The following is a 22,935-nucleotide window of genomic DNA, read 5'->3' on the forward strand; positions in this document are numbered from 1 at the left end:
CTGTTTGCTTACCATCCTGGTGTTGGGATGGATGATGCAATCCATAGAATTACTTTTTGGCAAGATCACTTTCACAGCTGTAGAGTACTAGAAGCACTGTGACTGCATGGACAATGGACTACCTCATCAAAAGACTACAGTACGTGAGGCTTCAGGTCTGTGTGTCTGAAGTGGTGATATGCAGCATCAGGGGCCCTCAGGGGACGGTCCTCTGTCCCTTCCTTTTTATCCTCTATACTTCGGACTTCAGATACAACACCACAAAATGCCATCTCCAGAAGTTCTCTGATGATCCAGAGTATCGCCTACTTCATCTGGTGTGACCTCACCACCTGCTCATTAACACCAGTAAAATGCTCATTGACAGCATAACTGTGGTTTGGACACTAAAGTACAAATCCATTTACCAAAACAATAAACAGGACTAGTCACATAACACTTATGCTCTGTACAAGGTGGGCCAAAGTTGGCTTCATCAGCTGGGCAGGCTGAGGTCTTTTGGAGTGTGCAGAAGTTTAATAAGGATCTTTAATGACACTATGATGGCTTCTGTTATCTTTTATCTGGTAGTCTGCTAGAGAGGTAGCAGCATGGAGAGGAAAAGGAAACAACTTAATAGATTGTTAAAGAGGGCCAGATTTTTAGCATTTAGTTATAAATATTAAGCAAATAGGTGGTTTAGTATTTTGCACAAGTGTTTCCAGGTAAACATCATACATCGTTTTACACACAAACTGTCCCAACATTTAAAAAAAGTTTTAAAAAAAAAGTATTTCAAAGGCAATAACTGCCCAACTTTTGAGATAAAGCAAATATTTGTTGTCTTATTTACTCAAAATTCTGCCTTTTCTAATGTCTAATAAGTCCTGCAAAACTAAGCACTGAATTACCTTCTTTTGCAGATTTCCTTATTTATAAAGCATGTCTTCTAAGTAGAGGTGTTTTGATTCTAATCTGATTGTACACACACTGACGAAAGAGTTTGTCAAAGGCCCCCAGAGAAGCTCCTTCAACAGAAAAACAACTTAATTAAACACTGGACTTAAATGGATGGAGCAGAATGCCAGCACTGTATCCCAAAGAAACAACAACGAGAAGGGAAGTGTGAGGATGAATGTAAAGCCCTCTTTCTTGGATTAAATACTTTGTCAACTTAATCCTCAGTTGGAGAGTAAATCAATTGAAAATGGTATGCCTAGGGACGTCGGTTAGAGCATGTAGTGAAATCAAAAGACTACTTCATGAATGAATTTGACGATTTTAATGCTGCATCCAAGGCATGTAGTATTTCCAAGTTGCCAACTAGGGAAAATGGGCAGTAAACACTGAAGTAACCCACCAAAAGTAGTAGACCAAGGTTGAATGAGAACCTCATTTTAAGACTGTAAAATATCCACACAGGATAAAAATACTGTTTAAAATACATACATATTTTTATCACTCCCACTGCACTTTATATACATATATAAAAATAAAACTCTTGGTGTATCTTATTGTATATAGTAACAATCTTTATATAGTATATTTTACTATTGTATCGTATAGTATTTTTCTTTGTTGTATACTATTTTAAAAATATTTTTCCGTTTAAATTATTTTTTTTTCCAATAGATCTCAATTGTACCTTGTGTCCCACGTCCCTTGCGATACTGTAACAAGTGAATTTCCCCAATGTGTGATCAAATAAAGTCTATTTCTATACTGCTGAAAGTATTCAATCACTCATCCAAATCATTGAATTCAATAACTTCCACAGCCACGGGTGTATAAAAATCAATCACCTAGGCACGCAGACTCCTTTTACAAACATTTGTGAAAGAATGGGAGGCTTTCAGGAGCTCAGTGTGGCACCATAATAGGATGCCACCTGTGCAACAAGTCCAGTCATTAAATTTCCATTCATCCATCCATCTTCAGCTGAGAGAATCAGAATACTTTATTAATACCTGAGGAAATTATGGAATGCAATCTCTCCACTGTGTCCTAGGTCTGCCCCAGGGCCTCCCTCCTGCGGGACATGCTGGGAACACCTCACCCAGGAGGCATACTAATCAGATTCCTGAACCACCTCGACTGGGTCCTTTTGATGCGCAGATGTCCAGTATGCAGTTTCCACTCACTGATAACTGTGTTATATTTATAAATTGAAAATGAACATTGTGTCTATAGAACACATATAATACTGAAAATACCCATTTTTATATTAATATGCCAACAAAGGCAGCACAACACCAACAAAACAACATTTGACTGAGAAGATATTGTGATAATATCGTTACAGTGAAGAGCAAAGTATCAGGGTTCAATGGACAGGTTTGAATCAGCTTTAGCGTAAAGAGCCATTCAAAAGTATGTCTGCAAAAAAGGAATTTGAAATTTAACATATACAATGGACATATGAATAAAATTTATCTAAGACTGAATGGCCAGCTAACCAAAAGTTATCCATTATTTACGAGACTACATGAATAACATTTATTTTTCCCCTACTCTAAAAAGCTCAGTTCTATCTTGCACTTAATTCCATCTAGAAGTATTTTATTACCGAATTCACATACAGATAAGCTTGTAAATGGTGGCTGTATAATGGGGTATTTATTAGAATAGTGTTTCCCATTTGTAGCATACAGACCACAACTTGAAAAAACATGGGTTCAGTCTCACAGGAAAAAAGATGATTGAGTTTTCTGTCCATAGTGTTCTAAGCAGGGCGTCCTACCCGCTGACCTTCTAAAGATTTCAGTGCCACATCATCTGCAGGGGGCAGCCACAGCCACCCTGCCTGCAAGTTTGCAGCCAAACATCAATTGGTTTTTTACTTGCATATATCCATTGTGATGTGTGTGATCATCATCAATAACACAATCACTGACTCATTAACAGGCGGGCATTTGCTCTCAACACCTTGGACACACATGACTATTTTGAGAGATGACCTAATTTAAATTAGCAGCTAGGGGGCAGACACAAAGGAAATTATGGATTTGTCCTCTCGTAACCTTGACATACTTCTATTTAATTTTCCCTCTTTAGCACTGTCTGGTGATTTCTTATTTACTTGCAATTTCTTAATAATCCTTTTATTTCTCTCCCTCTATTTCTCATGCAAAATCTGTTTCTTATCACAACTTGATCATATATTTGAGCAAAATGATATTCTGGACTCCAATGATTTAAATGACCTTGCAATACTCAATTCCCAGTTATTTATATAGCACCAAATCATTTACCTCAAGGCACTTTATATTATAAGCACTTTCAGAAAGACATCTATTATGATGACATTTATTTGGGATATAATTTTTTCTCTCTAAATGGCTACTTATCTGAACTGGAGGAGAACAACCATAATTATTTAGATGACTGTAAAACACAAACAAAAATAAGCTTTTTTTTTCACATGATGAGATTACCTAGTGCTATGACTTTTGCTCTAGTGGCTCCAAAGAAGTTTGGAGGGGTGGAGTTTACCCCAAACTGTGCTGTAGTGGTACAGAGAATTCTATGTGTATTTATATGGAAACCTACTGCTTACTGTATATAATATGAAGCCATTTCCTTCCTATCCACTCGCGATGGGACTGCAGCCAATCCCAGCTGTCTTAGAGTGAGAGGCGATATTAGTGCTGCTTTGAGAGGTTAATACTAGAGATGGCACAATACCACTTTTTTATGTCTGATACCGATATCATAAATTTGGATATCTGCCGATACTGATATGAATCCAATATAGTGTGTTTTTTAATCAATAAAGCTGTTTTTTAAAATATCTTGCTGCTTTTTGTATAAGTTCATACTCAAGTTAAAAAAAACAAACACTAAAGCTATTCTGTTATAGCTGTATGCAAAAAATACACTGCACCCAAAATATTTCATAGTTCAGCAATACTGATCAATCTAATAAACTTAAACCTACTCCATCCTCCCTATTCTGGTATTTTAGAGAGTAAGCAACCTAACTAATAGGGCTCTAAAACTCCCAGCAAAGAAAAAAATTAGGGAACCACCCTCCACCTTATGATGCTTAATCGACGTAATCAACTTTAATTTGATGAAGTGTGAAAAAAAATGTACAGAAATAAATTATTTTTCAAGAATAATTAAATAGATTCAACATCTTTCTTCAACAGAATTGCAGACTGCACAGATCGTACCTTCCCAAAGGAAAAAGTACTATAGCTTACTAGGGTATATTAGACTTAATAGTTTCTATATACAGTAATGGATTTCTATACATTTTACATCAGATTAAAACTTTGAGTGTAAGATTCGGATAATTATTTATTAAAAGCTAAACATTTTAAATAAGAATAAGAAATAAAAGTATGTCTTTGTGCCCCCTTTTCCCTGTTTATGCCCTATCAGCCCCCCTGGCTAAACTTTGCTAGATCCGCCCCTGCACAGTTACCAGCCGTCAGCTGCGTAGAAAAGGATCCTGGTGTAGAAAGTAAATAAATTCTAACAACAGATTATCAAGCTTAAACGTGCTGCTGTTGTTCAGCCGCTGGTTTCCTCTTTCTGGCACAAAGTGGGCAATAAACAAACAAGAGAGACGGACTCGCGACAGAAAAGCTGATCAGCTGATCATTGATCGGTTTCATGATTGAAGTAGCAGCAGAAGAGTGAGGGAGAGAGAAGAGGCAGTCGCTCCATATATCGGTTGTTAATCTCTATGCTTTACAAACATTCAGAGATGAACTTACACACTTGCTTTACTTCTCTCTGGGATAACTTCCTCGGAGATGAAATGCCGGGCTGGTAGCGAGTCTGCAAATACACACAGCCGCTCTATCACGTGAGGCATACTGCTCCGACGTACTACGGTTATGGGCCAAGTTATGCCATGTCGCAAATTTTGTGAGGTGCTTTTTTGATATTTAATGGATCGAATTACATTTTTATTTCTCTCCGATATCCGATCGAGTAATTTAAGTCAGTATCGGACCGATACCGATATGTAATATCGGATCGGTCCATCTCTAGTTAATACCTGGTATAGTTGTTACTAGATATATACTCGGTAATGTTAGGTTAGGAACAAAAGAAAGCCACATAATATATTGGAAATAAAATTTATCAAGCCAGAGTTCAAAGAAACAAACTGTCACAGAGGTGTTCTACTGGCTTTAGGTCAGGCAAACACGGGGGCCAGTCAGTGGTATCAGTTCCTTCATCCTCCAGGAACTGCCTGCAAACTCTCTGCACTGAGGGTGAGTATTGTCATGAACCAGGAGGAACTCAAAACCCACTGATCTTTCCAACCAGATACCTAATGGCAGTCAGGGACAGTCAGCCTGTAGAGGTCTGTGCATCCCTCCCCAGACCATCACTGACCCGCCACCAAGCCAGTCATGCTTAATAATGTAATTTTCTCCATACTGTTTCAGGTCTGTCACATGTGCTTAAGCTGAACTTGCTCTCATTTATAAAAACTGTAAAGCACAGGGACAACCAGAGGACACTGGGCTCTCAGACCACCTTCACGAAGCCTGTTTCCAATTGTTTGGTCAGAGACAATCACACCAGTGGCCTGCTGGAGTTCATTTTGTAGGGCTCTGACAATCTGCTTTTTCATTGCACAAAGGAGCAAGTGGTGTAGTGGTACCAGTGGTCTTGCTGATGGGTTAAGGACCTTCTACAGCCCTGACAAGCTCTCCTAGAGTGCCTGTCTCCTGGAATCTCTTCCATGCTCTTGATACTGTGTTGGGACGAAACAGCAAACCTTTTGGCAATGGACTTTGACTGCCTGTGCAACCTCTGTAGGGTCCAGTATCACCTCATGCTACCACTGGTGACACCGACCCTAGCCAAATACAAAACTAGTTTTGAACAAACAAAAAAAAATGTCAGAAAAGATAAAAAAGGGCAGCTGAAACTGATTAGCAGCCACCTCTGTTACTTAACGAACCAGATCAATATCCAAAACGTTTGTGGGACAGTGGCCAACCATTTGAGAGAACATCTTTTTAACCGGGGATGCTTCAATAGGAGCTTGACCCAAGCTGAAAAGAGCTCTATCCCAAACAGAGAAGGAGATCAACCCACACTCAGCTATGTGGTCCCAGTGAGAGCCACTTCAAGGTTCCAGTTCCACAGCTCCAACCCAGGTTTTCTGGGATCCAATGGTCAACTACATTGCCCTGTCGGAGGAGGAGGCCCATAGAAAGGAAAAACGGCTTCTCAAAGTTTACGATGAATGGTAAAAACAAGTATGTACAACATGTGAACCAATACAATTCAACGAGTGGAAAGCTTCCTTTACTGCACATCTCCCCTGTTAACAAACTGCACTACTTAAAGAAATACATAGGAGGTCCAGCTTGACAAACGCTTGATGGCATCTTCTACAGAAATGACAGTCAAGCATACAGGGATGCATGTACTAGAGCAGGGCGATATGACCAAAAACATTATACCCGTATTACCGTGAACGGTATGATATGGCCCAGCCCTAGCATGTACAACATCCATTTGATGTACAGAAAGCATTCAGAGAAAGTCTGGCAAATTGGCCAAAGATCCAAACAAATGACTCCACAGGATTCAGGGGAAGGTTTAAATATTCTCGACGATTGTGAGGAGAACCAAAAACTTGTTCAAATGATACCAAACTGGGCAGCTGCAAGGTGAAATCGTCAAGCTACTCAGTTTATGAAAGAAAGTGGGAAGTTTCCAGTTTTAAAGGACTTTGCCAAGTTCATGTCTTCTGAAGCCAAGATCATGTGCAACCTGATCACATCATTTCAGGCTCTCCACTCTGCACAACTTCAACTATGACAATGGTAAATGAGCAACAAACCAGCCACAAATTCAGATCAACACAGAATAGGCTGCAACCACCAGACTGTGAAGTTGTCCTTTTAATTGGCTAGAGTTGCTCTCAGGAATAAGCTAAGCTCCTCCAAAGCAAGTAATCTTAGGAGGAGAGAATGAACCTTATGCAGTTCGCACAGCATTGGACTGGAGAATTGCACGCCTGGCATTGTCTTACGATGACTCTTCTAGTATGTCTACTCTGTGTCAGAGTTGCAGTTAAAGAGCTCCCACTAGTGACTCCAGCTGATGCAATCAAGGTTATTGAGTCTGACTTTAAGGACGATAACAAGGATAACAGGTCAGTGTCTCAAGATGACATTCTCTTTCTTAACATGTTAAAAGGAAGGGATTTACAAAAACACTGAAGGACATTATGAAATGCCACTTCCATTTAAGGAGAGACCCTTCTTACCAGACAATAAGCAAATGGCCACTGTGCGGCTTCAAAGCCTCAAACCAAACTGTACCCAATGTACAAGGAATAACATATAAAGTTTGATTGAAATCGTAGAAAAGGGTGATGCAGAGGAAGTGCACAGTGAAGCAAAAGAAGGAGAAAAGTGGTATATTCCTCACCGCAGGATATATCATCCCCAAAAACCAGACAAACTCAGAGTAGTATTTGATGCCTCATATTGATGCAGACAATCAGGTTTCATTTTCGCCCCAACAATAACGTGCTACAAGACAAGGCATCCCGTCTATGGCTGAATCCCTTTACGGCCCATTGAGATTCATCTCCCCTTTTCTACTTACAGGCAAAAGAGTGCTTCAAGAGACATGCAAACAAGGCACAAGCTGGGATGATCCACTTCCCAGTGAATTAAGGCCAATGTGGAATAACTACAATAGCAACTTAGACAACATAGAGAAAATCATAATATCACACTGTTATGTTCCTAAAGACTTTGACCAAATTGTAAAAACAGAGTTGCATGGCTTTTCTGACACAAGTTTATATTCTTACTGTCACTGTTCGTATTTAAGACACGTAAACAAAGATGATAAAGTGCATTGTGCTTTACAGCAAAGACCAGAGTTGCTCCTATTAAGATAACAACAATACCAAGACTCAAACTGACCGATGCTGTTCTCTCCATTACTGTAAGTAACATGTTAAAAGGTGAGCTTGGATTGACATTGGAAAAGGAGGCAGCACTTGTCGGCCGCATTTGGAGGAGTCTACAAATTTGGACAGCCTTCGTCGCGACACTGTGACGTAATCGGCCAACAAATGCGGCCTCAGGAGGATGCAGCTTATGAGTTTGGACACCCCCATAGGTCTTTAGGAGCTGACCCTGCACTCCAAATAACCTCGGTTTCCGTAGCAGATACAGCCTGCTTTGTCCTTTCCTGTAGATGGCCTTTGAATTGTTAATGCAATCTACTGGTCAGGTGAACACCCAGGTACTTATGAGTCCCCCATCTCAATGTCCATTCCCTGAATGTTCACTGGTGCAGAAGGAGGATGGTTGTGCCTGTAAAAGTCCATCACCAGCTGTTTGATTTTCCCAGTGTGATATTTGGGGGCTTGGAACCAGGCAGATTAGGTACTACTTTAGTACCTGGTACCAGGTACTATGACCTAATGGAAAACTCTGAGAACCATGGCAAACCTGGGAAGTCAATCTGAGTAGGTAGTAATGGAAAAGTGTTTTCCCCTCACTAATGCCTCTCCTCAGCTATCTCTGTATACTCTTCAGTTGTTCTCTGTTTCCTGACTCAAAAGGCTCTCCTATTCTGCTTAAGAACACCCTTGATATCAAGAATCTGATGTACAGTCCTGGTGGGATACACCATTATCTGTACAGAAATTAATGTAGTCTGTTACACAATCCACCAGACAATCAATGTCCTCTCCATGGTCATCACAAAGCAATCCCCACATTGTTGCATCAAAACAGTCCTTCAGAGGTTTTCTTTACACAATGTGGATGAAAGCTTCCTGTGTTCTAAATGTTTATACACAGGAGAGATGAGCTATATGCATCTTTTGTGTAGTAAGTCAGTGTTTTATTGTCTCTGGTGGGACATGTAACACACTAGCTGAATGAGGGTAGAGTGATCCAAAGAGGTGTGATTATACTCAGGAAGAGGAAATGGGGTTACATTATCTCCAGTTTACTAGTGACAGAATGGAAAACATCACAAACTATATCTAGATTTCCCTTGGTGGGTAGTAGAGTCTCATGCCATTGCCTAATAGCTCAATATCTCTGCTGGTGACTTTGTCTTTAATGGTGATATGCCCACTGTTACATCATCTTCAGCATGTAACTGCTCAGCTATAATAGTTCTACTTTTTCCCCTCCACGCTTTCAAATTCAAAGGGAATTTGAACCCATTTTCTGTCACTCAAAAATAGTGATGAAAGTTGTGAATGGGCGTAGCTAGTGTGTCTGAATAAGCCCAACAAGATGTTTTCCCTTCCGCATCAGTAACATTATACTGTTCTCAGTCCTATAACACAGTGCAAGACATGGTTTTGGTGTCTATGTCATGCAACCCATAGCTTCAGGGACTTATGGAATGTGAGAACATGTTGCCATTATTGTGCTGTCCTTGCAATTTGAAATTCAGCTCGTTGAGAGATGAAACGATATCTTCCAAACAGGACAATTTGAGAAGTCAGTCATCAATGAACAAATCAACAAAAGGGGAGGCATGTGGGGCTGCTTCTCAAATATAAAACATGAAGAACTCTGCCTGTGGAGAGTCAGCACACCTCTGGATGAAACAGTTAAGTGTATGTATGTGGCTCTCTATCCCACTACATTGTTGTTTTGTAATGCCAGGCAACTTTTTTTTTTCAGCATCTACTGAACATCTAGTGTTGGTCTCCGTAAAATGTGGTTGTTGTGGACGTTGTTTCAATGTCAAACTTCAACTCATTTTAGACATTTTTTATTTTTATTATGCTTCTATAGGCACTGTAGTCCCATGTTTCCAGAGGGTGGGCAGCATGATTTCTGTACAGAAACAGCTATGTGTGAAGGAATGCAGCGTAATTAGTGGAGCTCTCCAAGATGGCGCGGGCTCTTAAGCTAAAACAAAGGTAAGCAGCTGCATGGTGGATTTGAGCAGCAGATTGAGCAGAAATGTCCCCAGCTTCTCACAGGCAGTTTGCAAAATGTGTGCACTGATAAAGACTGTCGAGCAGATAGTCCAGTTCATATATAAACACTTTTACAAACTTCTCATATTTTCCATCACAACTTCTCCCAGTCCTGCAACCGATCACAACCTCTTTCTAAGCTCTTCACAGTAAAACAGGATACTGCTCTCTGTGTGGCGATTGTGGCTCAAAGAGCTGGCAGTTCGTCTTGTAACCGGAAGGTTGCCGGTTCGAGCCCCAGCTCGGACAGTTTTGGTCGTTGTGTCCTTGGGCAAGACACTTCACCTACCGCCTACTGGTGATGGCCAGAGGGGCCGATGGCGCGATATGGCAGCCTTGCTTCTGTCAGTCTGGCCCAGGGCAGCTGTGGCTACAACTGTAGCTGCCTCCACCAGTGTGTGAATGAATAGTGGAATTGTACAGCGCTTTGAGGGCCCCGAAAAAAAATTATTATTACTGCTCTTTTAAACTTATTAAACACATTGTACTCCTTTTAAAATAATTTTTTAAAAGAATTCTAAATACTAAATGCCATTATTATTTTTACATTTTAACATGGATTTCAACACATTTAAAGAAAACTTAAAAAAAGAAAATCTGTTTTAACCTGGTTACAAAAACATAAGTTGATTAATTGAAATAAATAACCCAGTCAAAGAAAAACTGAAAAAATGTAAATAACAAAAAAATAAATAAATACCCACATGTACTGAGTAAATCAACAGGCTAACGCATAATAAACTTTGTTTGTTTATAAATAATCTCTATTCATATGCATCATGTTGATAACAAAAAATGTTGATATTTGTAAAAAAATAAAACAAAAAAAATGTATTTATCATGTAAATTTCTTGCACCTGTCATAGATGTCCAAATGACATCTAAAGAAAAAAAAAAAGGACCCAAAGTCCAAGTTGGGTCATGGTTGGAGATCCAAATTGTGGACCAAGTTTGCACATTGTATACATGTCCAGGATTGGTCATGGACCGATGGACCTGCACATCCGACGTCCAATCTTTACTGGGATATTATAAATGTTGTATACTGTGCAGTGCAGTGAGGACTGCTCAGACACTGGAGAAACGAAACAGCGGCTCCACATGGGACAACATAGAAGAGCCACCTTGACAGGACAAGACAGCTGTACATCTGCATCTAAAGCTCAAAGATCACTCGTTCAAGGGTGACAATGTTCACATTTTGGACAGAAGACAGATGGTTTGAAAGAGGCTATCTATATCCACTGTGGACGACCATCTTTGAACATTTTTGAGAGGGTGACATCAACTGTCTGCCAGCTACAATGCAGTTTTAAGATCCCTTCTCAGGCGCATTAACCCCCACTCATATCTTGTGTCAGGTGATCACAATAGGTCACATGATAGGGTGAGGCAAGGTCTCACAGAGGTTTCACCCAAAACCTCTGCTGGTAATTGTGCCATTTTTTCACACCTTGGCTAATATGATGAGTCACATGATCAATATTGGGTCAATGATCAGGACACGACAGGACAACTCCCACTAGGGTTTAAATACCTAGGAATCCACCATTTGGTTTTAGAACTAAAGCAGCTTCTTAAATGAGAGATGAAGCATCTTCAAGAAACTTAAAGAAGTTCAGTCACTTTCTTTTCAAGCTCCTTAGACTACCATGATCTGGACGATTGTAAACCTAGACCGACACATATTATGTTGTAAGAGAATATGTGTTTGTAAATCGACGTATTGTTTTACTCACATTTTTTCACAGTTTTGTTATTTCATTTGTTTCATAAGAGCAGAAAGAGACAAACATGTATGTTTCTTTCCTCAGCATTTTTGCCAAGACATATTTTATAGTCCACAAAAGTGGACTACAAAGTGAGGCTGGAGAACCAAAATGCACAGTGGGCTTTGCTGGGGCTGTTAAAATGCAACAAAGGAAGAAGAGCTGCTTAACCTGTGCTCTATCACTCTGTGAGCCTACAATCTTGTGGTACTGGAGGGCAAATGTGTGCATTTACTCTTTACTTTATTCCCCACTCCTAACAAAATGTGCTTTCACACTTCAGCACCAGCTTCACAGTGTGACAGTGCCCTCTCGTCCTCACCACCACTCGGACAAATTACACTGCCATCGTGAATCACACTTCCCCACCTTCCCATCCCCTGTAAAAAAGAAGAAAAACACCCATTACCCTCTTCTGTTCTGTGTTGCTCTGCACCCCATCGTTCCACCTCATTCTACCCCTTAGACCTCTCTTCTGTATGTCATTGCCCCCTTTCCTGCTATTTCAAAACAAATCTCCCCTCTCACAGCATAATTCACTGGGCTGAGCTCGACCAACTGGCCTCCTCAGCTGACCTCCACCAAATACCCGTCTGCTTGTTTCCCCAAATAACCCCAGCCAGCATTCAGCCAAGGGCCCATGGAAAGAAAAGAGGGGAGACTCAGGAGGATTTAAACCGATGGCTTCTCTGTATGCCCGAGTTAATGCTTAATACCACCTAATCTGGTCATCAAATATCCCCGCTGTCACAACTGGAAATCTGCTCTTTTTATCCCTCTCTCCAGACTACCAGTTGGGCAGCAAAGGATGTCTTCCCAGTCTCCCCAAGCAGCACTGGACAGATATCAAGGGATAAAATAAATAGAGGGGGAAAAACATTAATCTAAAGAAGAAAGAGAAACAGGAGGTAGTCTGTGGTGATCATTTACCACAGCTTCCTCCTCCATGTGCCTTAGTGTCAGACAGGCTGACTGTGACCGCCATCTGTCAGCAGACTCTCTGTTAGACAATAAGTGGGCAGGAGATTCTATGAGCCCAGACACAGTAGGGCACGGGGCTTGCACTGCCCATTCAAAAGTATCTTATGGGAGGACAGATGGTGCTGAGTTTTCTCCTTGTACATCTTTTCTTCCACCATTCCTGTGCTGCCTTCTCAGAAAGCTAAAACAACCCCCCTCACAAGAATTGTAAATTCTTGTGGATTTTAAAGTTTGCAGAGGTACCAATATAACGCAAGACATTTTTGTATTTCCATTTTTTATGAAAACAGTAATCATAGAAGCTATAAATTGGCTCTAATATATTGACTTATATTGAAATATAGTGCACCATTAAGCAACTTAGAATTTGCACCATGTCCCAGGAAGTACTAGGAGATGGTGCAAGAAACAAATTCCTTTTGGGGAGACAAGAAGAAGGACCAACTTATCAGTCTTTTTTTTAAGTGTTGAAAGAACAGCAACTAAACACGGAGGAATTGATTCTAGGGTTCAGCAAATAACTTGAAAGACAACATTGCCTGCAGTGGATGGTCATGTAAAATTATTAAAGTACCAGAAGAGCTACTAAATGCTACTAACAGCAAAACCAAATGAAAATCAATAAACAAAGACTGGCTGTGAGTTACTTCTTTTTAATGACCTTGCTAATATTTTAAGACAATATATAATTTTTACTAATATTTATAGCATAGCCACATCTAACCCATCTTAAGCATTGGGAGCAGTGGGCCAGCACTGTGCAATGCCTATGGACCAACTCCAGTTGTAAGCCTGCCCCTTTGTCAAAATAATGTTGAAAAAATAAGTTTTCATATTTTCTTCTGGTAGAAAAAATTAGACTTCTTGAAGGAAAGGAGCACAAGCATGATTAGAACATGCAAACTCAACACAGAAGGATCCTACACGGGTCTGGACACGCTTACTATGAGGCAACAGTGCACCAACAGTGTGCCATCAGATCACCATCTCACTGCATTTTAAATGCAGTTGTAAAATCCCACCTCAAAAGTTCATAGATGTTGAGATATTACATCAAGCTTTTAAAACTGCCTGCCTGGAACTTCTAGACTCCCTGAGTTCCTCTGGTGGAAAGACGAATATAGATCTGCCAACTAACTTGCCAGTTAAGTATAGTTTTTGCGTGCGAGTAGACTGAAACAGTTAAACCTAAACATTTATGATGATTGCACATTCCCATGGCATCAGTCAAAAAATAAATCAATAAATAATACATAAATAAAAACTGGAAACGTCTCCATAGCCACAGAAACTAACAGCTACAAAACTAAAAGTCACATCTCTGATATAAACATCATATTTTATATACATGAGTTTTATGAATATATATATATATATATATATATGTATATATATATATATATATATATATATATATATATATATATATATATATATATATATATAATGTGTTACTGTGTAATGTGTTACTGGGTTTCAATTGCTGTTGTTTATAAATACAGAGCGTCTGACACTCTTAATAAACCAGTTAGACCGTGTCCAGACCTCTCTTTTCATGCTTGACAGCTCCAGTTTAGAATTTATGTGTGACACTCTATGCCTCAGAACATTTTAATCTGAGATCCCACTGAGTAATTAAGAAAAGAAGTGTGTGTGTGGCATCTCAGCCACAGTTAGGAAAATGAGTTCATAAATATATATAGACCAGACAAAAAAACTTTCTAATGCTAACAAAATACAAAGACTACAAAAAGATTTTTTTCGTTTAGTTTTTTTGTTTTGTTTTTTGAGAGAGCGTATTACTGCTCAACTTACCTAAAGCTAGTGATCACCTAAAAGTTGGCGCAGCAAGTAAAAGGCCACCGCACTTTTGAAACACTATTAAGTGTTTCTGTGAATAACACACTAACATTAATTACAACATGCCTTACCTTGTTGGCAGATAAGGATAAAGTGTGCAGCCAGTAGCAGCCAGAAGCCTGTAGTCTCCATGTTGGTGGAAATACTCGTAAATGCGGAAAATAAACAATGTAGTGTTTTTTATGCAGAGCGAGAGAGAGTAGGTCCACGACCCTCACAGCTCCATATTGTACTATGCAGGCTGTGAGTTGGCTATTTACGTATGTGTAGTACAGCTCGCAGGTCCCAGTGTGCGACGCCGTTTCGCTCTGTCCGTTGTTCTTCACGCAGTCTGGCTGACTGGAGAGGAGCGGCCACACCGAGGCGGTGCGCCGCCCACATTTCACTGGCTCAATTCCTCCACACGACCATTAATAGAGACACTGGCAATTACACGACTTCATTCAGCCGTTAATTTTGTATTTATTAATTGACATTTGTGTCAGGGTAGAATAGGAATTAAAATAGCGCAAAAACATTTTAAAGTTTGGTTTGGTTGGGGAGAAAGATTAAGAAGAAGTGAAAGTAATAAGGATATGAAACAAGGGAGAAGAAAATGAAAATAAAGAACTAAAGAAGATACATAACTTAGGAAACACTGAAGGAAACATATTAAGAGGGAAAGGGGGCACAGCAAATGGAAATAAGATATGACAGCAGTAAATAGATGAGAAAACTAAGGTCATAAATAAGTCGATTTAATCTAATCATTATATCATTTGATCTAGTTATTCAAGAATTTGTGTGTTTGCATTTAAGTGAAATATTAAAAGGGAAAACTATGTTTAGTAAAAATTATATGATAAGGTTGATGAGTAAGCTGGATAGATTGTTCTTGGGATCCCCCAAACCTGCTGAGACCTGTCCTATCGCCTATACAAGTGCACTTCAGGCATAAGTGGTCTGTCTAGCATTTAATTGGCTGATCAAGGGACTTCAAACCTCTCTGTGAAATATCTGATTTTCTGGAACAAGAAGCTCCCGTGTTTATCAAATGGAGGTGGGTGATACTACTAAATTTGGTATTGATTCATTGCCAAGTAAATCCTGGTCCAGGATCAGAGATGTTAAAGTAACTGCTCATTTCCAGCTCCACGTTTTTATTTTTGGACTCTACAAGAGTAAATAAATACTTACACAGAAAAGCAGACCCGGTTCCACCACTTTAGTCTATACCACTCCAGGTACATTTTGCTTTCTCAAAGTTATCGTACAGAGAGGGACTGTGGAAATCCATTTGTGTTCTATTGTTAACCAGGTTACTCTTAGCCTCTATGCTATAACTGAGACTTGGTGAGGATGTAAGCCAGTCCTCAGTGGCCAAAGACAACTGTTAGCAGGTTTAATTCATCAGAGTGACAGCTTGTGTGTGTTTTACAGTTGAAATGTAAGTAGAATTTGTTTTAATGTTCTTGTCTTTACAAGAAGTATGTCACAAAAAAAGGAGTCCCCTTCATCTGCTCACTTGCACCTGGCCTTGCTAAAGTGGTTTGAGTGCTCAGCGTATAAAAGTGCTTTAAAAGAACCAGTCCATTTACCATTTACTCTTTGATCCACGGTAAGTTTTTACACATTTCTAAGCAGATGCACATGTATGTACTTAGGCTTAGACTAAGCTTCATATTATTATTCTTGGAATCCACTAGAGGATATTGTAAGCAATGCATGGTGACATTGAGATATGCAATAACTCACACATAATTACTTTCCATTTACATGACATACCATTGTAAAGGTATGGCTTCATTAAATTAATTAAAAATATGACAAAAGTATCTACTTTGGTTCAAAGTGGTGGGAGTGTGAGTCTGGTTGGGTCAAGATTAGCAACCAAACTGGATGAAATAGCTATGCACAGTATAATATGTGTGCAAATGTACAGTATGCTGTGTGTGTGTGTGTGTGTGTGTGTGTGTGTGTGTGTGTGTGCGTGTTCATAAGGGGATGGTCTTGTTGCAGTGCAATTTTTGCAATTTTTAAATTTAGCTGTGGTGGTCCTCACTGTGTTGGCTAGCACTGCATAGATGTCTGGTCTGCTGTTTGGACTTAACCTATTCACCAGAGTTGAAATACAGATTTAACAATATTTTTGAATTTTAATGGACACAAATTAACATACAAGGCTCAGACTCTCAAAAATAAGCTTTTGGGACAAGACTGACGGGAGCCAGCACCCTTTAGTATTTGGTTTAAGATCATTCTAAAAATAGAGGTAACTAGTTTAGTTTGTTGAAAACATGTTTTGGAAACTGTTGTGCAAAAGTACTGAACCACCCATTTATTTGTTTTTGTTAGGGAAATAGGTGCAGTGATTTATTTATAATATGCAACCAAACATGAAAATACAATATATAAGGTAAAAAACAGAGTTTGTACTAATTACCTTGGAAGTCAACATTTGGTATGAGCAACTTTATTCTTCAACACAGCCTGAACTTTCTGAGGGAGCTTTCTGCTAGTACCTACAGATGTTTAGTTAAAAATAGATTCTTTGCTAAGTTGTCTGTTATGTGTAGATACAACACTGGTTGATCCCTTGGACTGACATTGAGTGAAGAAAAGCCAGTAAAATAAACCACAACAACTTTGAAAGACCTTCAGAAAGCCTGGAAACCATTGCTCAAGGTACTTGCTCAATTTAAAAAAAATTAAAAGAAAGTCTAGATCCTTGGAAGTAAAATTCAGTATATCAGCTTCTTAGCAGGCAGCTCACACTATACCAACTAGTGGATCAGAAAGTTCAAATTAGCTAGTAACTTCTAGTGGTTTAAGCTACATTAGCTAATGTCGCTATTTATGTTTGCAATTTAGAGTACAAATAGAAATAAGCAGACACTTTATAAGTCCCCACATTATCAGAACATTTTGAACTTTTGCTATATTTCAGTTAAAGTACATTTTAAATCTGCATCACTGATTTGTGTTGCAAAATTATCTTTTTGTCTTCTTTCTGCCACAACAACAAAAGTCTTATTTATTCTATTAATGACAAACTATGCTGTGAAAGTAGCATTGCCTCACTGTAACACCATGAAAACAAAAATTACAACACTGGACATAAAACCTGTTTTTATTCTAGCCTGTACTGTCAATAGACAAATCAGGAAAATCTCAGCTGGACATCTGTCAAAGCTGGGAAGGCGCCTAGTGGCTTCAATACGGTCCAGTCCATCTGGGCTCAGCCCAAGTCCTTTTGGGAACTTTTACTCGCACCCAGTCAGCTACCTTTACTACAGGCATCTGGACCTGTTTAGAGTTATCTCGAGTCAGATTGGTTAGAGCAGTCATGTGCTCATCACAGCCTATCTGCCAGTTGTCTAAAGCAAGGAGATGTGTTCCCAGTCTTGGGGTCCAGGCATTGGACACACTGTCAAGAGTTCATGTGGAGTCAAATGTGTCTTACTCTGCAGTGAGGATATTAATGCCAATCGTGCCAATGTCATTTTGGTTGCTCTTTTTATAATACCCTGAGATGCCAGATGATATACTGCCCTGAATCGGTGCGTTATTCCTAAAGCTCTCACAACCTCAGATAAGTGCTTATTATTAAAATGTGACCCTTTGCCAGACCTGATGATTCTTGGCACTCCCTATCATAGTCACAGTCAGAAAATTGCTTCCACCCATTTAGCGAATCTGTCCACCATTACCAGTAAGTATATTTATCCCTTTGTTCTGTGTTCAGCTCCCATGACAGTGAAGTCAATGCTAATGTCTTTGAATGGGGCGTCTGGGAACTTTCCCACGAAAGGGTTGTGCTCATTGCACTTGAGACAGTGAGCAATGTAGTTCTACAAAATGTCTCCCATTTGTGGGTACCATCACAATTCTTCCATATTTCTCTGAGTTAACCTTTTACTGACATGCACAGGGCCATGTGCTTGCTTGATCAGAGGCTGACAAAGTTTCATTGGTGCCACTATTCTCCCATGATGTGAACAAGAGCCCATCCGTCTGTATAGCTCCCCTTTTTTATCCATTCATTGATTTCATTGGCTCCTGCTTGTTTCTGCATTCCCATAATGTCTTATCTTCAGTGAGTTGTGGTAAGGTTTCTGTCGTAATTACCATCGTCGACCCATAGCTTCATGTCTGTAGGTTTAGTCGATGTCCCAAGTGGGGATTGTTGTACCACTGCAAATGAGACCACGTTCCCCTTCTCACCCTCCCAATCGGGTGAGATCAGGATCTTCTAAAGGCTCTGTCCTCAGGTCTGGTCTCAATCTGATGTCCTTTACAGCCACCTCAGCATAGTCATATGGCTCATGTTCTTTGGAAGTCATTCCAACTGCCATGTTAATCCCTTCTGTTCAATAGGTGTTGTGTGGTTTTATCAAAATGCTGCAGATTCTGGGTTTTCTGGCTGGGGAAAAAATGAACGCACATGAGCTGAGAAATGTAACCACTCTGTGATTTGTGCTTACTATTAGTGGGTGGTACATTACAATGTGGCTAGGTTTTTTTTTTTCAATAGCTTTTACTAGGGCTGCAAGGTATTGAATGTATCCAGCTTGGCCTTTTCCATGTCCAGTCTTGAACTGTAGTACATCAGTACATTTTCACCCTTTACTGTCCAAATAAGTGTTGCTGTCAAGTTTCAGTTGCCAGCTTGTGCCACAATGTCACAAAGAGGTTGGGTAATATTTACATAATTTGTGATTTAGACTCTAACCAGCCTAAAAAAGGCAGCCCTAAAAAGCCTAACATCTGCTGAACAGTCAGTGGTTTTCCATTAATCAGTATTGAAGTCCATTTAGAGGTTGTCACAATGTGTCTTTTAGGCTTCATTTTAAAATTCTTATGTTTGTTTTTAAATGCTTTCACAATCTTGCCCCGCCCTACCTCTCTGAGCTTCTTCATCCCTACACACCTTCTCGGTCTCTTAGGTCAGCTGGCCCAGCCCATTCTCACTCCTGAGGCGTAATATACTGACGATTTGTCAAGTCCTGAGGGTTCTCATGTTTATGAATGTCCCAATACACACACCTGACCTCCACCTACTGTTCCTCCAGAAGTGCCCCCCAGACAAACCACAGTTTGGTGGACCATGGACCATAGTCTACTGCATCCCAAGTCCACCATAGCCTGAGTATCCAACTATGACAAGGCTGTCAGTGGACAGTGGCTTCTAAAGTTGATGGAGCTGAGCTCGTTGGTAAGGATGTGTACAGACTTCAAGGCTCATGTGGCGAATGACAGTGAGACGTGGAGGGAATGATGGACTGACCTTGTTAAAATGTCTCTATATTCACAGTATATTTCTTTAGGTTTTAGTCTTTGGGTACATAATTAATTTTGCATGGCTATTATAACCTGAGATCTTTTACTGGGGATCATGAGAGTTTCTGAGTGCCCCCCTGTAACCATGGTTACTCACCATTGTGCATGCCCTGGTTGACCATCTGAGAGAAGAAAAGGAGAGCAACCATCCTGCAGCTGCATAGTTTCATGCTTATAATGTCACAGATCTGTGACGCTGTCCTCCTGATGTTCTTGATAACTTCGTTATAAGAGGTGAATTTGTTTCATCAAGAAAATGGTAGTGTGACAGAGTGTGCGAAGTTTGTGAATCTCTAGCTTAGTTTATCAGAGATGGCAGCAGTAACATGTTACAGTAAACACTTTAGAAGCACCAAGAGCCTCTGATTCACCTGAGTTTCTATCTAAGCTATTGGCTATCTCATGCTCTGTGTTTGCTGCAGTAGCAACAGTAGGCAACGCCTTCTCTGCTTTCCTCACCTCACCTGTTTCTTCCTTATTTCCTTTTTAATAAGGCTTCTTAAATCAGAAGTGTTGTAGTTAACTAATCGCCACCAGATCAACCTACTTTGCAGCACAGCTGCTGGAATCCCACATGTTGTTAAATCCAGTTTGTCCGACCAGGGTGCTGATGTTAGGTTGGACCTGCCAGAGGGATGCTAAGCTGTGATTGGTTACCTGGATGGTGTCATAATCCATTCATCGTCATCAGAGCTCAGAGTACCATATCCCCGCAATAGAGCACTTTGCTCTCTTAGGCTGCTGCCTTGGACATTTGACCTGTAGTGGTTCCTACAATAAGTAGTAAAATAGGAAGCAGAGCTTTTACCTTTCAGGCCCCTCTTATGTGAAACTAGCTCCCTCTTTGGATTCAGGAGACACAAACCTCCATCACACTTTTCTCTCTCTTCTGTTTTGCAGACAAATGAGCAAGGACTTGGCAACAGTGGGAAGGAAAAACTTCAAGCAGAAGGCTATTTTGTTCTAGAGGGTAAAAGGATCAACTGCCTGATTTTGTACATCACTCGTAAGCTGTCCGAGCAAGATGCTCACTACAGCACTGTGGAGGAGTGCCAGGCCATTCAGCAGACTGTTGACTCTCTCCACTATTACCTTCTGGGATGATTATTCACCCTCTGTTCAGACCACGCAGTAGTGCAGTGGCTCCATTGCATGAAGGATGCAGTGGAGGGTTTGAGCACAGGGTTTAAGGGCAAGGCCAGGATTTAATCGTGTCTCTCTTGTTTTACACAATAATACGCTGGGACCGTAGTGTGTTTAGAGCCAGCTGGAAGTTTGCTGAACTGAGCAGCTTTGTCTGAAAGACAAAGGCCTGTGCTGTGAAAGCAAGGGTAAATGAACGAGCAAAGTGAATCATATTCCACCTTTGTGGTTACTTAGTGGTACAGAATCATTTACACAATGTGATAAGTAATTGACTGGAATGGCTGATAGTGTGATGGCGGAGTTCTCAGGGCTGCTGTCCCTCTGACTGCTGAATTATGCTTCCACCTTGCACTGAAATGGAGACCAAAACATTAACATGACAAAGAAATCCCAATTCACTCTGAAAATACAGAACTGTGTGTAGCCCATTTTTGTTTATTTCAACTTGTTTATTTTTATTTATATAGTGCCAAATCACAACAACATTCACCTCTACGCCCTCTATATTGACCGTTGAATAAAAGAGAGAAGATTCCCAACAATCACACAACCCCGTATGAGCAAGGACCTGGCAACAGTGGGAAGGAAAAACTCCCTTTTAGCAACGTTCAAATTTCAAGCTTCATACTCTACCAGGCCCAACTCGAGTCTCGCTGGCTATACTCCCACGCTCTCCTCTCCAATGCTCTCTGCTCTCAAACTCATACTCAGATTACCACACGTGAAACTGACACAGGAAATCGAGATAGATAGACATGGAAACATGACAGGCTGAGGGGACAAAGGGACAAAACACAGAGAGATGAACATGGAAACAGGCAGGGAGAAAACAGAGGGACAGGACTACAAATGCATTTGCAGAGATAGAACTCAGATAGACCAGACAGACATGGGTACATTACTGGGGAGATTGAGGGTAAAGAAAAATTGGGACACTAATGACAGGAGACAGAGATGAGACAGAGGCAGGCTAGACTCAATGGGAGCAAACATAAATAAACCAGAAATCAAGAACTATGAATACCAAACTAGATACTAGAAAATAACATACTTGGGAACTAGAATATAAATTCTGTTAAACTTTGAAAGATGTAAATAACAATTCCAGAACAAATTTCAGAAACTGGCATTATCCTTTGATGAAGAACAAGAAATTGTTAAACATTAAAGCAAAGCTGAATCAGCTAGCTAGCTTAAATGAACTACCACATGTAACTCTTCCGTGTAGTTGACTTGGGCATTTACAGTGTAGTGCCAGAAAAGTTCTGGTAGTAATGATTTGTCACATTAATGTTGTATCATAAATAGAAAGTTGAAGTATTTTTCCGATGTCAGGTAAATCATCCCTATAGTTTAAAGAAGCCACCACAGACAACCAGGGTTGCTTTGGAAAGGGAGGGATTAGTGCGATTTGACCTGTAAGGGCAGGAGGTGTGCTCATATGTTGTTTCTATACTCCATGGCCTTCTGTCAGCTGTAAACAACCGTTGCAAGTGCAAGTTAAGTTCATTCAAAGGATGGCTTTAGGGCAAAGGAATGCAGTTCTGCTTTTGCCGAGGTGGGTGTGTCCCAGTAGCTCTAAAGTCATGTAGAACTACAGATAGATCATTTTCTGATTGTAGCATGACAATAATTTGGCCAGCTTAATAAATCTGTCCCATAGCGTATAAAATTAAATACATCTTATTTTTTTTGTTTTTTCCTGCCATTTCAGTCTAAGACCTGACCTCCTCCTTGTTTAGTATTTCTATGACTGAAATAAAATTCCCTCCATCCATTACTTCTCTCAGCTGACCTGAAGTTTAAAAAAAAAGATTAATGATCATTATTGAAGCTGCAATATAACAACGATATTGAATAAATAAATTATATCGAACTTTTAAATGTACTTTATTCAGTTAACAAAGCTCATAAACAATCTAAGCATTG

At 40.0% G+C, this 22,935-nt stretch overlaps 1 protein-coding gene across 6 annotated transcripts in view; it reads right to left on the minus strand.

Moving 5' to 3' along the window:
• ptprz1a (protein tyrosine phosphatase receptor type Z1a) overlaps positions 1–14,903 on the minus strand; it is a 95,503-nt gene extending 80,600 nt beyond the window's left edge. The window contains exon 1 of one of the 6 annotated variants that reach the window (XR_014277832.1): positions 14,613–14,903. Coding sequence is in view for 5 of the 6 variants with exons in the window: in XM_082540789.1 (XP_082396915.1) it covers positions 14,613–14,673 (61 nt within the window). In the remaining variant the exon portion in view is untranslated. The remainder of the gene's footprint in view (positions 1–14,612) is intronic. The other 5 variants (XM_082540789.1, XM_082540790.1, XM_082540791.1 and 2 more) reach the window with 5 other exon arrangements.
• Positions 14,904–22,935: the final 8,032 nt, after the last annotated feature.

This window comes from Aulonocara stuartgranti, assembly GCF_965226115.1.
Source record: "Aulonocara stuartgranti genome assembly, chromosome: 7".
NCBI lineage: Eukaryota > Metazoa > Chordata > Actinopteri > Cichliformes > Cichlidae > Aulonocara > Aulonocara stuartgranti.